Raw genomic sequence first — 14,939 nt, forward strand, 5'->3', positions numbered from 1 at the left:
TAAATAAAGGTCGGTGATTGCTATTTGACAATACATTGAATCTGAAAATTTTAACCGGTCTTAGCGTCTTACAATAAGACTGGGCGCAGACAAATTTCGCACACGCGGAATATCTGATAATTTTGATTTCGAATATGCTTGCATTTGGAGCTAAAGTTCGACTTCGTAGGCGTGTACTGGTGACAGCTGGTAAAGAGTAACTTTGATGTAATAAGTCGGTTTATTATGGTTCTCCACTACGTGGCTGCCAGGTAGCATTCTTGAAAATCTACGACTTCCTACCTTTTTGTCTTTTTTTTTTTCAACTACCGACCAACCCTTCCCGCAATATCATGTGTGTTTTACGCATATCCACTATAACTATTGAATTATTATTATTATTTATTTACTTAATTTCATTTATGAACCGAGAGCACCGAGTAATTTCTCTTAATCGCTCAAGCTACAAGCTCCTATATGCATTTTATACTTTGCTTGTTTCTCAGTCAAATAAACCTAACTTGATGACGTCTTGATAAACTTTTTCTCTGCTTTATAAAGACCATGTATTTCACTTTTTTATCTTCTCATGCGCCCACTGATTAGGGTTGATGGCAAATTAAAGCAGAATTTGGAACACGATACCACCTACTTATCATGCCCCATTGTGGGTTGTGGGTTGTGGGTTGTGACTTGTGACGATAATGCCAAACAATCAGAAATATCTAGAATTCATCATATAAACTATGATAAAGCGACAATGCCTTGCCATTAGCTCAAACTTCTCCACTGTTCATTAGCAATTTAATTAACAAAAAGCATGCCCCTGTAGCTTGCGTCCCTTTACACCCCAGCCAGCATAACCATTTTATAGCGTCCAACATGCTCATTTTTTGGCTTGAAGACTCAATACTAAAGAAACTTCATGGCTTCCTCCATAAGCTGAATTCCTCCTTTGTGTCTGATCACTCTGCTCGGGCACGCCGCGGTGGTCGTTTTTTCTAGAGCGTTTAGTTTGGGTGTCTTGAGCATTTTGGGATGATGTTATTGGGGGCAAAATCCCCAGTTGGAGTGGTAACTCTAAACAAGGGTGAAGAGATGTGTCTGAAGTTGTTTGAGCCTGCTGTGTTTCAAGAACGTGTATTTCTTCCACCATTGGTTTCCAGATTCTTACTCTTGAATTGATAAACCAATTAGAAACCTGCATTCATTTTTTCTTATATGGTCAAATTTCAATCACCAATTCAAATAGAAATGACCCCCAAAAGACTTGGTCAAGGTAGGTCACCTGAGTTCTTGATAGGCCAGTCTGTTGAGCCAACATTTGCTTTTCAGAATCAGAAGGGTAACTGAGATGAACAAAAACCCAAGTTTCATAAGACCAATGTATTGAATTGAAATATACCTGTTAAATTATTGAGAAATCACTCACGGGTGAAGGAAGTGTTCAAAGAGCCATGTCCTCAGCACAGCAACTGCATGCTCAGGAAGTCCTCTTTGGCATCGCAAGGCAGATTGATGAGGGTTGTTGGTCAAACTCAGATGACTTGGGTTTTGGCCTCCATCAGAGGAGCCCCTAGCTTCACCTTTAACATGGTCAAAATCATCAGCCAGAGGCTTCTTGCCTCTGGTTTGAAGCTTGTCCAAAATGGCATTCTTCAAGCACCCGAAGTGCTTCAAAATGGCTTTGATAGCAAAAGATATGTAAGGGGCTGCATCTCCAAGCCCATCAATGGTCTCAAATGATGCCACCACTGACTCCATCTGTTGGCAGTACAGTTTATACTTCTTGTACACCTAAAAATCACACCGGAAAAGTGAACACAACATTATGAGACTTGGGCTCCAACCCTAATTTAATTTGGGCCTAAAAACTCAAATGGGCCTCTCCGGATATATATGCGTCGAGTCTGAGTTTTGTATAAAACTCATATCTCTTAACTGTTAGATCAAACTACACGATTTGATGCAACACTACTCCATTTAATTCAACGCCTAAAAGATAGGGTCTCGTGAATTCTACTATATGTGACATTTGATTTTGGCAGAGCATATGTCATAAAAAACAATGAACAGTTGAAAAATTAAATTGTGACAAGACAATTCATCTTTTTTGGCCATGACCAGTGACCTGACCACTAACCATATCAATCAAATGATGCGACACCTTGGCAGCAAACAATCAATCAAAGTTCCATTCAATCCAATGTGATAAACCTGCTTATATTACTTTACAGTCACATTTTTCATCACCAAAAATACAATCCAAAAAAAATCCAGGCTAATTTTAATGAACCAAGATTTTGTTTTAAAAAAAAATTAAATAAAAAAAACTCAACCAAGATTAACATACAGTTGATTAGAAATTCAAAACATAATTTGTCACATAAATATTTTATATTTTCAATTAAGGTGTATTGTATTGTACCTCCTCCAGCATGATTGTCAGCCTAGAGTTCTTCAAGCTGAACCTCAACCCGATCATCAGTTGTCGGATCTTTGACCCTCCCGCTCAAATAGTTCGGCGGAGTGGGATTCGAGTCGGATCGACCCGACCCGCAGAAATCTTCAAGGAGCTGCTGAGCAGGCTTCAGAAACCTGGAGCGCTTCAGTACTGAAGCGTAGCCCGTGAACGGGCCCAGAGGAACCGATCTTCTGAGTTCATTAGGCCGACGTAAAGCGTCGTCGTTCTGGTGGGAATCCGAGAAGAAAGGATGAGAAAATGGTGGGTTAGATGTTGGTGTGTGGGGGTGAAAGGTGAAGCTGGTGTTGGCTGCAGGCATGGCGAGAGTGGGTGTGAATCGTTGTGGTGGGTTGTTCTGAAGAGTGACTCGGAGCTTGTCTCTTCTGCTTTGTTGGGGGACGTGGAAGGCTTCGAAACCCTCATCCGCCATGATTGAATTATGAAGCTTTTGAGAAGAGAGAGGCGAGAAATTGATGAAGGAAGAAAAAAAGTCTTGAGCTTTGGGGCAGAGTGTAACATGATGGTGCAGTGTTGCAAAATATTGTACCAAGAAAGAAACAGAGGCTTCGACGTGATGGATTAGAAAAATATTATTTCTTTTTCTCTTTTGCAATTTTGTTTCCACTCTCATTATCTGCATGTGCTATTGACTGTTTTAAAATCACAAAAGAATCGTTTTACATACAAATCACAGTAATTTAAATACATGTAGAACGCAGACGTTGATTAGGCCAGTTAACTACTAACTAATCGGTGCTCAATTTTCTAAATTATGCATAAATTCAAGGCATAGACTGATTAATTCCATTACACATCAGCGACAACAACCGCCCTTCTCTCCACATTTTTGTAAGTATAGCCCCTCGCCAACAACCCATAAAAGCACAAATTCAAACCATTCATGGCTGCCAAAAGCCAGTAGAAATTGTCCAAGCGGCTAGAATTCAAGTCCTTGCCAAACCAACTTCTCCCACCCTTCTCTGTGACATGATCCACAGCCATGATCAGAAAGCTGCTTATGAAGCTCCCAACCCCAATCACACTCAGATAAAAAGCAATACCCAGGCTTCTCATTGAGTCAGGAACTTGGTCATAGAAATACTCCTGCAAGCCAACCAGAGTGAACCCATCTCCAAGCCCAAGAATTATGTACTGTGGAGCTAACCAGAACACACTCATAGATTGTGGCTCATCAGCTTTTAGTCTTCTTCTTTCAACTAATGCTGCAGCTGACATTGCCATCACTGAAAAAATCATCCCAAATCCAATCCTTTGCAGGATGTTGATGCCCCTTTCATTGCCTGTGGCTTTTCTTAAAATTGGAACAAGAATCTTGTCATAGACTGTGACAGAGATTAGCATTGCAATGGCCCCAAGAGAATATATGGAGGCTGGAGGGATTTTGAAGTTGTCAGTGATGTTTAGGTTCATTGTAGCAGCTTGTTTGACGAAGAATGTTGGGGCTTGTGCCAGGCATACTCCAAATGCTAATGAAGTTAGCCATATGGGGATCATGTTCAAAATAAGTTTCGCCTCCTCCACCTTTGTTAGCGTTGTCAATCTCCAAGGATTATGTTTCTGTTCATAAGATGTGCTGACATGCTCTTCAATTATCGCAGCCTTGTCTAAAAACCTACAAATCAAAGCTAATTAGTAACAGCTATCGAGTGTTGCTATTTGAACCACATTTACTAACGATTTTTGCGGTCAATATTAATGTAGTAAGTAATAGGCACATAAAAAGTACATTGTACTTATATAATAAAGGGCTATGCTTTGCTTACCTAAGCCTATTTGTGTGAAGTAAAAGCCTTCCTTGGCAGTGCTTCTGAGACTTGGGAAATTCAAATAGCAAAGCAGGGCTTGAAGGATTGGGTAAGTTTCTTTTTCTTATGGCTGCAACCAATACCTGCAGCATTGGTATCAAAGGGCTTCCTTCTGGCACTCTATACCTATAAAAAGCCTTCCCCATGTAGAAGGTCACAATGGTAATAGCCATGGTGATTGTGAGAATGAGATCTGCAACACCCCAGCTCACATAGTCTTGAACATAAACAATTACTGTTACACCAAGAAGCAAACCACAACAAAGTGCAAAGTTCCACCAGTTGAAGTAGGACATTTTCTTCTTTCTTTCTTCCAAGTGATCGTCGTCAAATTGGTCAGCTCCAAAGCTTTGAAGGCATGGCTTGTGCCCTCCAGTTCCAACAGAGATGAAATACAAGGCAATGAAAAGTACCACTTCATGAATTTTTCTAGGCTCTAGACACATCTTTGTATTGCAGGGCTTTAGACTTGGGATAAACTGTGACATTGTCAAGAGACTTAGGCCCTGTTGATTTTTAAATAATAACCATGATTAGTGATGATTAAATATATAATTAATGTCTAATTAGAATTGGGACTGCATGTATTTAATTATTACCATTATATATATGAGGGATGAAAACAGAACCATGTTGAATCGGCCAGTGTAGGCGTCTGCTAAAAAGCCTCCAATCAGAGGCATTATGGTTGTGACCCCTGCCCAGAAGTTCACATTTTTGGCTGCTGTTTTGATGTCTTGATGAATCACTTGGGTGAGGTAGGAGATGAGATTTGTTGCTATTCCAAAGTAACTTAACCTCTCACTAAATTCAATAGCTACAAAAAAAAAAAAAAAAAAAAATCTGCAGTTACATTGATATGTAAGATTACGTAGCTATAAAAACAAGTAAAAAGAAAAAGAGATTCATTGCCCAATTAAGCCTTCTTGTGTTAAATCAAACATAAACATGCACAGAGAGAGAGAGAGAGAGTTACTGATGATAAAGAGAGAAGCTTTCCATACGCCAGTTGAAGCACGGAGAGGAACTCTTCCTTTATGATCTACAGACGAATCATAAACCCAATTCCCATCGTCCCTGTTAGTATTTATTTCTCCTCTTCTCTTCTCCATTTCTGGCTCCATCTCCTAATTGGTAATGAATGATGTTAAGGAAACAAAGATATATGGTACTAAAACAAACTACAAAGATAAGAGAAGATATTTTGTAGGAAGAGAGAGCTTTTGTGGTTAAGTTGTGTGCTTTCTTTTCACTGCTTTTATAGTTCAGGGATTCTATATGAAGAACTGAGATATGCAAATAAAATAAAATCACATTTGCATACCTACTCTACTGATCTACTTTTCTGATCATCTTCTTTGTCCTTTGGTTCCCTGCCTACATTTCCAATCTGCTGTTTTCCAGCATATATCTAACAATATAGTTCATTATATATACTGGTGGAGAACTGAGACTGAGATATGGCCAATAACATTATGGCAACAAAATATGACCAATAATAAACTGGTATGCCCCATATGAGGAGAAACACTTACATGAAACGGGGATAACACTATTTTGCTATCACCAGCTAATCACGGTATGCCACGTATGATAATTTTTCCTTGTGGCAATTTGTGATTGGCCGGAGATAGCAAAACAGTGTTATCCCGTTCCATACAAGTTTTTCTGCCGTATGAGGTGGGTTTTATCTAAAAATGCAGAACTGGTCCAAACTTTTTTTTTTCAACTTTGACTGCTAAAAGTTTTCAAATTTGGACTAGTATGTGACCAATAAACTGACAGGTTTGTTTTTATTTTGGACTAGCAGTAGGCCACTAGCAGTGAATGTTTGAACTTTTATATGATAATGTTACTTAAAAGATGCTCTCTGAACATAGAGCTTAATTGGTTTGGGAAGAAAAGATAAAAAAAAGCATCTCAAAATGCAAAGACCATCATTGGGTTCATGAATAACTTTGGAGTTAAACTGATCTCCAGCTACAGAGGAGCTAGCTTGAAATTAAAGGTTAATCTACAGATTCTTATATTCCACCGCCACCTTGTGTATATTATAGAATTGAAAATTCTTCTTTGTATTCTCTTCCCCCTTGGATTCAGATGAACTACATCAGCTGGTGTGGATAAAGAAGAGGTGCAAAAGACACAGAATTTCTTCTAGAAGTTTTGATTGGATACAATTTCACACATATATGAGTAAACCCTATGACTTTTAAGGTGGTCTTTGGTGGCATATATTCCAAGTGGCTTGCGAAAGCAGATCGTGAAAGAACCAAAAAAAAGTTTGGCATCTGCTTTTGTGGGGTGTTTAGCAATACAGACTGTTTCCTTCGATATGAGATCAAAATATTCCAAAACTGCTGACATTTTTTAAGGACTAGGATTCTTTATCATTAGATTAAATTTCTGGAACATCATAAGTTTGATTTTAATCACTCTTTTTACTTCGAATTATGCCCTTTCCACATTAGATAACCTTTTCTATTAGGGAAATTTTGAAAGCTAATCAATTTGTTTCAAGCCCCTCGAGCAGTGAAGACTGTTACACGGTTGAGGTTCCTGTTCTTTCTTTTCCTTTTCTTTAAGAGCAATGATTTCCCCACTCCTATTTTATCCACTTACACTCCTTTTTTAGTTATAAAAAAGGAGTGTAAGTGGATAAAATAGGAGAAAAATGAGTGGGGAAATCACCACTCTTCTTTAATACAATTTGTAATTCTTGGATCAGTGATCACAAAGAAACCAAATCATTGCTTTATCACCCGAAGTTCACTCCCTCAACTTTTTTAGAAGTTTGATCCTATAGGCACCAACACTGGCACCGGCATCATCTTCACCACTGGTATTTGCCTGTACTACCATACTTTAATCCTTTTACAAATTCAAATGTTGTATATATAATGAAAATTGTAAACCACTAGATTTCAATCCCCTCATTTTGCACTATGCATCCATCCAAATTCCAGATACTTGTCACTCCACAATGCACTGTGGAACATATTTTTCATGTGTTTTTCACCAATCATTTACAGCACATCATATTTGCAACTACATTTTCATTTGTCAAGAAGTAACATGGAAAGATTTATTGCAGTATCAGGTACATACATTCACAAGATCAAAAAGAATAAAGAGTTAAAACAAGAAGAAGAAAACAATCATACGAAACTACAATTACAATGCTTCTTTAATCTAATCCCTCCCTATACCAAGACTCTGATTACCCTCCCATACTTTCCAGTACCAGAGAAAAATCAATAGAGACAGTACAAAGGCTGTCGTGATCATCTTCAACTATGGTTCACTAAAACCCTGCCCTTTTGCTTTGGCCTCTACAGGTAAACACATGAAACGAAACCAGAAAATAGACCCCATTTCTGTAAACAAAAACAAAAAATTGTATATGTTTGCCTACTCTTCTTTCCCTCTTGTAGAATTAGCGATACCTTGTCAGTTAGAGCAACAATTTCTCTTATTCACGTCACCGGATAGATTTGCAACATTGATGGTAGTGCCATGAGGAAGTCCAGTAGTGGAAACTGCCTCCTGTGCTGCTAGTGCCTTCTTGCTTATTATGTGGTAGATATCCAACAAAATGGTTTGAAATGCATTCTCAACATTGAAGGCTTCCAATGCTGAAGTTTCAAGGAAAGAGAGGCCTTCCTTCTCAGCCAACAGTTGAGCATCTTCTCCTGGGACTGCCCTCAGGTGATTCAAGTCAGATTTGTTACCGGCCATCATTATGACAATGTTAGAATCTGCATGGTCTCTCAGTTCACGGAGCCACCTCAGCACATTGTCAAATGTTTGCCGTTTGGTTATGTCATAGACCAATAGTGCACCAACAGCCCCTCGGTAGTAAGCACTGGTTATGGCTCGGTACCTTTCTTGACCTGCTGTGTCCCATATTTGTGCTTTCACTGTCTTCCCCTCTACCTGCATCAGAATAAATTTCAGTAAATGTGTTATGAAGTAAAGTGTACACAAGGCCACTGAGGAGTGAGAAGCAAACAGCTATTCATGAAAATTTTAATGCTTGAAAAGAGCAAAAATCATTTGATAGTTGTTCCCATTTCATCATGTATCTTTTTGCAATACCATACTATACAAAACTATCATCTCCTTTGGAAGTTGTCTAAGAGATTTTTGACATATACATTGGCTGCTTTACTGTTCATAATAAGAGAACACCCTCAAAACCCTGCACACAGCCCTGCCACTAAACACTTGAATTGTATCTTGAAATTGGCCAAATGTCACCAAACAATATATAAACTGCAGAATGACGGTGGTTCTACAAACAACAGTGAGGGGTTTCCTTTTCAAATAGCTTTTCATCCTTAGAGCCTCACAAGCTATATATATATATCACCGCTAAAGGTGATGCATCACAAAAATCAACGGGCAGACTCATATGCAGGGAAAAAAGATTAAACTTTACATACTCCATCCATTCCATACTATCACCATGGAAACATAAATGATTATTAAATCCAAGAGAAAATAAAACACGAAAGTAAAACAAATAAATTTTACAGAGTTCAGAAGGCAAATTTGCCTAGGGAAAATGAAATTTACTATCATCAACAATTCTATAAACTTTGCCTACAAAATTGTAAGCATTTCCCACAATTCTATAAATGACCAATTATTATTCTTTCAACACTGATGTTCAAAGACAGCAAAAAAATACAGAATTGAACAATCCAAAAGCAGGAAATTGCAAATGGTCAATTTCCAAACAAAGACAAACCAACCTGCAATGTCCTAGTTGCAAATTCAACTCCAATGGTGGACTTAGACTCCAAACAAAACTCATTCCGCGTAAATCTCGAAAGAATGTTCGATTTTCCGACGCCCGAATCTCCAATCAATACAATCTTGAAGAGGTAATCATATTCGTGATCTACTTTGTACGCCATACGTTCTACTCCTCACACCACACCAGACCTGCAAGATCCAGTACACCAAAATCCCACAACAAAAACAATTAACAATCATAAAACCCAATTTTTTTTTGTTCCCATTTGCTTATTTTATCGGGAAGGAGAAGAAAAAGGGTTCTGATCAGAGAGCATTTTCCTTTACCTACGTTTCCTTCCCAATATGATTTTCCTGAGAAACAAACGGTGAGTGAGTAACAAGAGAAGAGACTAACCACAAAAACAATGGCGTGCAGAATGGCGAGAAAGAATGAATCTTTTTTAAACGGGATTTGAATATTGGTGGGTTTTCTTGGGGATGTTTTCGCATTGAAGTTTGTGGAAACAGAGACGAGAGAAGAAGAAGAAGAAGAAGAGAAGGAAAGGAAAACGGATGAAAATGCACTCAAAACGGACGAGCGGAATTCGGAGAGTCTGTGTGTCAAATAAACGACCCTTCAGACGACATGTCGTCCAGTTAACTAAGCCTCGCTTAAAACTTTAAGCCCATTCTCAAGGCCCAAGGTGTATCCAGGCCCACTTTGATTGGCCGTTGAAGAGCCCCATTGTGTTTCTTATTTTATTTTTGGCCTTAAATGTTAAAATAGTCTCCGTGTTGGCCAATTTAATCCCTATGTTTTTAATTTGGCCAATTTGATCTCTGTGTTTAGGACCGTTAGTCAATGTGATCCAATCATTAAATTTATATTAAAAAAATTTAAGAAATGTTTAAATATTAATAAAAAAATAGATACATTTGAATTCAATTTAAAAATAGATAATTAAATAAGATCTAAAATTTTGGTCTGGGCTCTTAGTCCCCTTGTTACCAAAACCTTAAAAAATAAAAAATAAATAAAAATCCGTGGCATCATATTTTTGACACAAGTTTTGACACAATTTTTGGGCCATTAGATTACTCAATTTTTAATGGTTGAGATTAAATTAGACATGGCAAATAGTTTTAATGTTTTAAATAAACAATCATTAATTTTATTTTCTCTCTCATAAAAATAAAATAAAATAAATTTCTCTCTCCTCCATCTCTTTTCTTGATAGTATCCTTTTTTACTTGGTACTCTAATCTCTCTTCTTTCTCACGCGTACCTCTCTCTCTCTCTCTCTCTCTCTCTCTCTCTCTCTTTCCTGGGACCAAAAGGAACCTCCATCTTTTTATTTTGGCAAAAATTACTAGTGTATGGTATATTTGAGAAAACAAAGAACATAATGTATGGTATATTTGATTATTTTTTTTTAAAAGACAGAAAAAAAATATGTATGATTCATGTGGCAAATATCAAACATTAAATTTGAATTTGATGACTTATGTTGCAATTTGATATATATATATATATATGATAAAGTTTTACATTCCACCTGACATGTGAAATTAAATATTATTTTATTAGTTTATAACAATTTAAGCACGTTAATTGAAAAATAATAATAAAATAGTGAAATGACATCACAAGGTCAAATAGCCAAAAATAACAATAAGAGAGACGTTATTTTATGTAGGATTTAACATTTCGGTTGAAGTGAGTTTCAATTTATTTTTCTACTCGTTGAATTTAACATCTTCTTTAGAGATGCTCTTAGTTTCTTGTTTTATGGGTCTTCCGGTTTCAAACGAGCTAGGCGGTTCTCCTGACCACCGTGTGGCTGCAACGGCTGGTGGCTTCAATACCCACATCTAGTAGTACTCGGTGCTTAATGCTTATTACAACACTTTTGATCTGTACTAATCAAACATTATTATTATTATTACTACTACTATTATTGCTTTAAAAAGTGCTTTTAGTTATTTAAAAGCACTTTTAACACTGTCATGATGAGCAATGAGCATTATCAAACGCAGCGTTAATCAAACACTCTGAAATGACCACAAGGGTTGGCGTTGTAGTATAAAGCAGAATAATGTCTAATATGATCCAGGAAACTATAGCTAGACACTATATAATTCCTAACTTGAGTTAGTTTATGTTCAGCAATATTGCACAAGAACCTCTCCTACTGCACAGCTACAAGAGAAGCTTCAATGGCTTTGCTGCAAAGCTAACAGAGGAAGAAGCTCAGAAAATGGCTGGTTGTGGATCTAGCTTTCTTTCCAATTTGCATAAAAAGTACTGACCATTATAAATTTATATCTAACTGGAAGCTTGTGTGTGTGTGTGTGTGTGTGTGTGTGTGTATATATATATATAGGAATGGCTGGTGTGGTGTCTGTTTTCCCTAGTGGGAAGAAGAAGCTCCACACAACAAGGTCATGGAACTTCATCGGGTTTCATGAAAACGTGAAGAGAAGCACTGTTGAAAGCGATATCATCGTTGGGATGATCGACTCTGGAGTTTGGCAGGAATCTGCCAGCTTCAATGATGCCGGGTTCAGTCCACCACCCAAAAAATGGAAGGCACATGCCAAGGCTCATCCAATTTTACTTGCAACAAGTAAGGCTAATATACTAGACCTATCATGTTGGTAGATAATAAATGTAAAAATTATCCGTTTTATGTGATAATTGATTGACGTATTGTTGCTATGGTTGAAACAGCAAAATCATTGGAGCACGTTACTATCACAATGGTCGACCTTTCGTCAAAGGTGACATCAAGTCTCCACGAGACTCGAATGGCCATGGAACCCACACTAGATCAACGGCGGCGGGAAACTTTGTTAGCAAAGCAAGCCTATTTGGTTTGGGGTCGGGGACAGCAAGAGGAGGGGTCCCATCAGCACGTATTGCGGTGTACAAAGTAAGCTTGGTCGGATGGTATTAGTGACAAGGATATTCTAGCGGCATTTGATGATGCGATCGCCGATGGTGTTGACATACTATCTCTCTCCCTTGGACCGATGTCTCCGGTCGATTATTTCAGGGACGCAATTTCCATTGGAGCCTTTCACGCTTTAAGAAAAGGAATTCTGACTTCCACTGCTGTTGGGAACTACATTCCAGGCCCCAAGACCATCGGAAACTCTGCGCCATGGTTTCTTTCTGTGGCTGCAAGCACCATAGATCGGGAGTTTGTTACCAAGGTTCAATTGGGTAACCAAAAAATTTATAAGGTACAATTAATAGAACCTGTAGCTAATTAACCTGCCCTCAATTAAGCAATTGAATTAATATATTAATTTGCTTCATTGTCGTATATAGGGAATTGTAACAACACATTTGACCTCAAGGGCAAGTTCTATCCTCTAATATATGCTGGAGACGCACCCAATAGGACAGCAGGCTACGACGAGTCTACATCTAAGTAAGTACAATTATACACGTTGTGTAATATTTATGGGATATAGTTTCAGTGTGATAATAATATGTATGGTGGTACCGTACAGGACATGCGAACCAGGCACGTTAGACCACAATTTGGTGAAGGGCAAGATTGTTCTTTGCGATGGGAAGACTGGGTATGGGGCCTATTTTGCAGGTGCAGTTGGAGTTATTTTGCAAAGCCGACCTGTTGCGGATGTGCTTGACCCTCTTCCCATGTCTGCCTCTTGCCTTGGTTTGGATAGTGGTAACAGCATTTACTATTACATTAACTCAACAAGGTACACACAAATATTATTTGTAACTTTTGAGCTAAACCAGATCAGAATGAGGTTAATAAATTTTGAATATTGTAATGATTAATTTGTAGGAACCCAACTGCAACAATTTTTAAAAGTACTGAGGATATTGACACACTGTCCCCATATGTGCCATCCTTCTCATCAAGGGGTCCTAATCCAGTCACTCCTAACCTTCTCAAGGTTTGTACGTAATTACTTGGAACTTGAACACTCAAGACTGTTTTATTTTATATATAATTAGCTAGCTAGGCTGCAGCACTTCATCTCTCCTTAATTTTTCTCCTCGTTATGTTGCAGCCAGATATAGCTGCTCCGGGAGCTTCTATTTTGGCAGCATGGCCTCCAATTGCCCCGCTTTCGGATTATCCAGGAGATGACAGAGTAGCATCATACAATGTAATCTCAGGGACATCAATGGCTTGCCCACATGCCACGGGGGTAGCTGCATACGTCAAATCATTTCACCCCAACTGGTCTCCTGCTGCTATCCAATCCGCTCTTATTATTACCATCCGTTATTATGAGAGAATAATTATTTTAATTACGTCCAATTTTAGTACGGCCTAACCACGTATATCTTGGATTATCTGTAACGATTTTACAGCTAAACCCTTGAGTCCCGATCTTAACCCTGAAGCCGAATTTGCATATGGAGCTGGCCAAATTGACCCTATTAGGGCTCCATATCCTGGTTTGGTATATGATGCTACTGAACTGGACTACATAGAATTTTTATGTGCACAAGGCTACAGTACCAAATTATTGCAATCTATTACAGGGCACAAGAGTAGCTGCTCATCAAAAACTAATTATGGAGCACTCAGTGATAATTTGAATTATCCTTCTTTTGCACTTTCCTCCTTGAATCCAAACTCCATCAGTGGGGTTTTCAATAGGACAGCCACAAATGTTGGATCACCAAGGTCCACATATAAAGCTAAAGTGATCGGTGCAACGAAAGGACTTGAAATAAAAGTTAATCCAAGCATTCTATCATTCTCATCTCTCGGGCAGAAGCTATCCTTTCAGGTCACGGTAAAAAGGTCAATTCATCACAAATCCAATGTCTCTGCTTCTCTGGTGTGGGATGATGGTACTTTCCAAGTCAGGAGCCCCATTGTTGTCTATGCTATATATTAAGTGGTGCATGGATCATGTAATCCTGTATTGATGTAAGAAAAATAAAAAGAAATTTGCATTACTGAGGATCAATACTTGTTTGGAGTGATCACATGCAAATCCCATCCCTCGTTGTTGTTGTTTTTGTTATTTTTAGGACATTTTCTATTGAGAGAGGCGATAACAGACTAAAACTCACACATACTATACGGATGCTAGGACTCGAACCTAGGATCTTTCCTAAGAAGGAGCATTTGCTCCAACCATTACAGTAGTGGGTCATTTGTTGTTCTTGTTTATGCTTAAATAAACTTCTTTGGGGCTGTACGACAAATGATTCCAACAATTTTTTTTTCCAGTTAAACCCATGAGTGCCAAACTTAATTCTGATGCCGAATTTGCATACAAAGCTGGCTAGATAAACCCTATCGAGGTTCCATATCCTAGTTTGGTATATGATGCTGCGGAAACAGATTACCTCAAATTTTTGCGTGCACATGGCTACACCAACAAATTTGTTCCCATTTGCTTATTTTAACGGGAAGGAGAAGAAAAAAGGTTATGATCCGAGAGCATTTTCCTTTACCTACGTTACCTTCCCAATATGATTTTTCTGAGAAACAAACAATGAGTGAGTAACAAGAGAAGAGACTAACCACAAAAACAATGGCGAGAAAGAATGGATATTTTTTAAACGGGATTTGAATATTGGTGGGTTTTCTTGGGGATGTTTTTGCATTGAAGTTTGTGGAAACAGAGATGAGAGAAGAAGAAGAAGAAGAAGAAGAAGATAAGAAAAGGAAAACAGATGAAAATGCACTCAAAACGGACGAACGGAATTTAAAGAGTCAGTGTCAAGTAAATGACCCTTCAGATGACATGTCGTATGGTTAACTGAGCCTCATTTAAAACTTTAAGGCCCCTTTTGATGGGCTGGCTTGAACTGGTTATGATAGGCTTTGAAGCATTGGATTGGGCTGGCTTGGATTGGCTAGGTTTTGAGTATGTCCTATTCATTCTTGCACCAAATAACAAATTGAAATTAACTTTAT

At 38.2% G+C, this 14,939-nt stretch overlaps 2 protein-coding genes and 2 pseudogenes across 6 annotated transcripts; 1 reads left to right on the forward strand and 3 right to left on the reverse strand.

The window, feature by feature from the left end:
* Positions 1 to 719: 719 nt before the first annotated feature.
* On the reverse strand, positions 720 to 3,083 carry LOC103332542 (BEL1-like homeodomain protein 9; annotated as a pseudogene). Its single transcript, XR_016126729.1, has 4 exons — positions 2,408 to 3,083; positions 1,412 to 1,776; positions 1,268 to 1,328; positions 720 to 1,180 (listed from the first exon to the last, which is right to left on the reverse strand). The product of XR_016126729.1 is annotated as a BEL1-like homeodomain protein 9 (transcript).
* A 121-nt stretch (positions 3,084 to 3,204) lies between these two features.
* Positions 3,205 to 5,734, reverse strand: LOC103332541 (protein NRT1/ PTR FAMILY 5.6-like). The gene is made up of 5 exons (XM_089051737.1): positions 5,594 to 5,734; positions 5,246 to 5,396; positions 4,869 to 5,086; positions 4,228 to 4,775; positions 3,205 to 4,076 (listed from the first exon to the last, which is right to left on the reverse strand). Exons 2-5 carry the CDS (start codon positions 5,391 to 5,393, stop codon positions 3,251 to 3,253), a joined length of 1,740 nt encoding a protein of 579 aa, XP_088907863.1. The 5' UTR covers positions 5,394 to 5,396; positions 5,594 to 5,734; the 3' UTR covers positions 3,205 to 3,250.
* A 1,576-nt stretch (positions 5,735 to 7,310) lies between these two features.
* On the reverse strand, positions 7,311 to 9,604 carry LOC103332543 (ras-related protein Rab2BV-like). 3 transcript variants are annotated; one of them, XM_008235285.3, is made up of 3 exons: positions 9,358 to 9,604; positions 9,027 to 9,219; positions 7,311 to 8,205 (listed from the first exon to the last, which is right to left on the reverse strand). In XM_008235285.3, exons 2-3 carry the CDS (start codon positions 9,189 to 9,191, stop codon positions 7,720 to 7,722), a joined length of 651 nt encoding a protein of 216 aa, XP_008233507.1. In that variant the 5' UTR covers positions 9,192 to 9,219; positions 9,358 to 9,604; the 3' UTR covers positions 7,311 to 7,719. The 3 variants fall into 3 exon arrangements, with proteins under 3 accessions (XP_008233507.1, XP_008233508.1, XP_008233509.1); XM_008235286.3 differs by having other exon boundaries at positions 7,579 to 8,205; positions 9,428 to 9,567; XM_008235287.3 differs by having other exon boundaries at positions 7,579 to 8,205; positions 9,362 to 9,501.
* A 1,538-nt stretch (positions 9,605 to 11,142) lies between these two features.
* LOC103332549 (cucumisin-like) lies at positions 11,143 to 13,999 on the forward strand (annotated as a pseudogene). Its single transcript, XR_016126728.1, has 7 exons — positions 11,143 to 11,277; positions 11,397 to 11,639; positions 11,744 to 12,258; positions 12,347 to 12,449; positions 12,532 to 12,747; positions 12,837 to 12,948; positions 13,066 to 13,999. The product of XR_016126728.1 is annotated as a cucumisin-like (transcript).
* Positions 14,000 to 14,939: the final 940 nt, after the last annotated feature.

The sequence above is a fragment of the Prunus mume genome, linkage group LG5 (assembly GCF_029339155.1).
Source record: "Prunus mume cultivar Tortuosa linkage group LG5, ASM2933915v1, whole genome shotgun sequence".
Lineage (NCBI taxonomy): Eukaryota > Viridiplantae > Streptophyta > Magnoliopsida > Rosales > Rosaceae > Prunus > Prunus mume.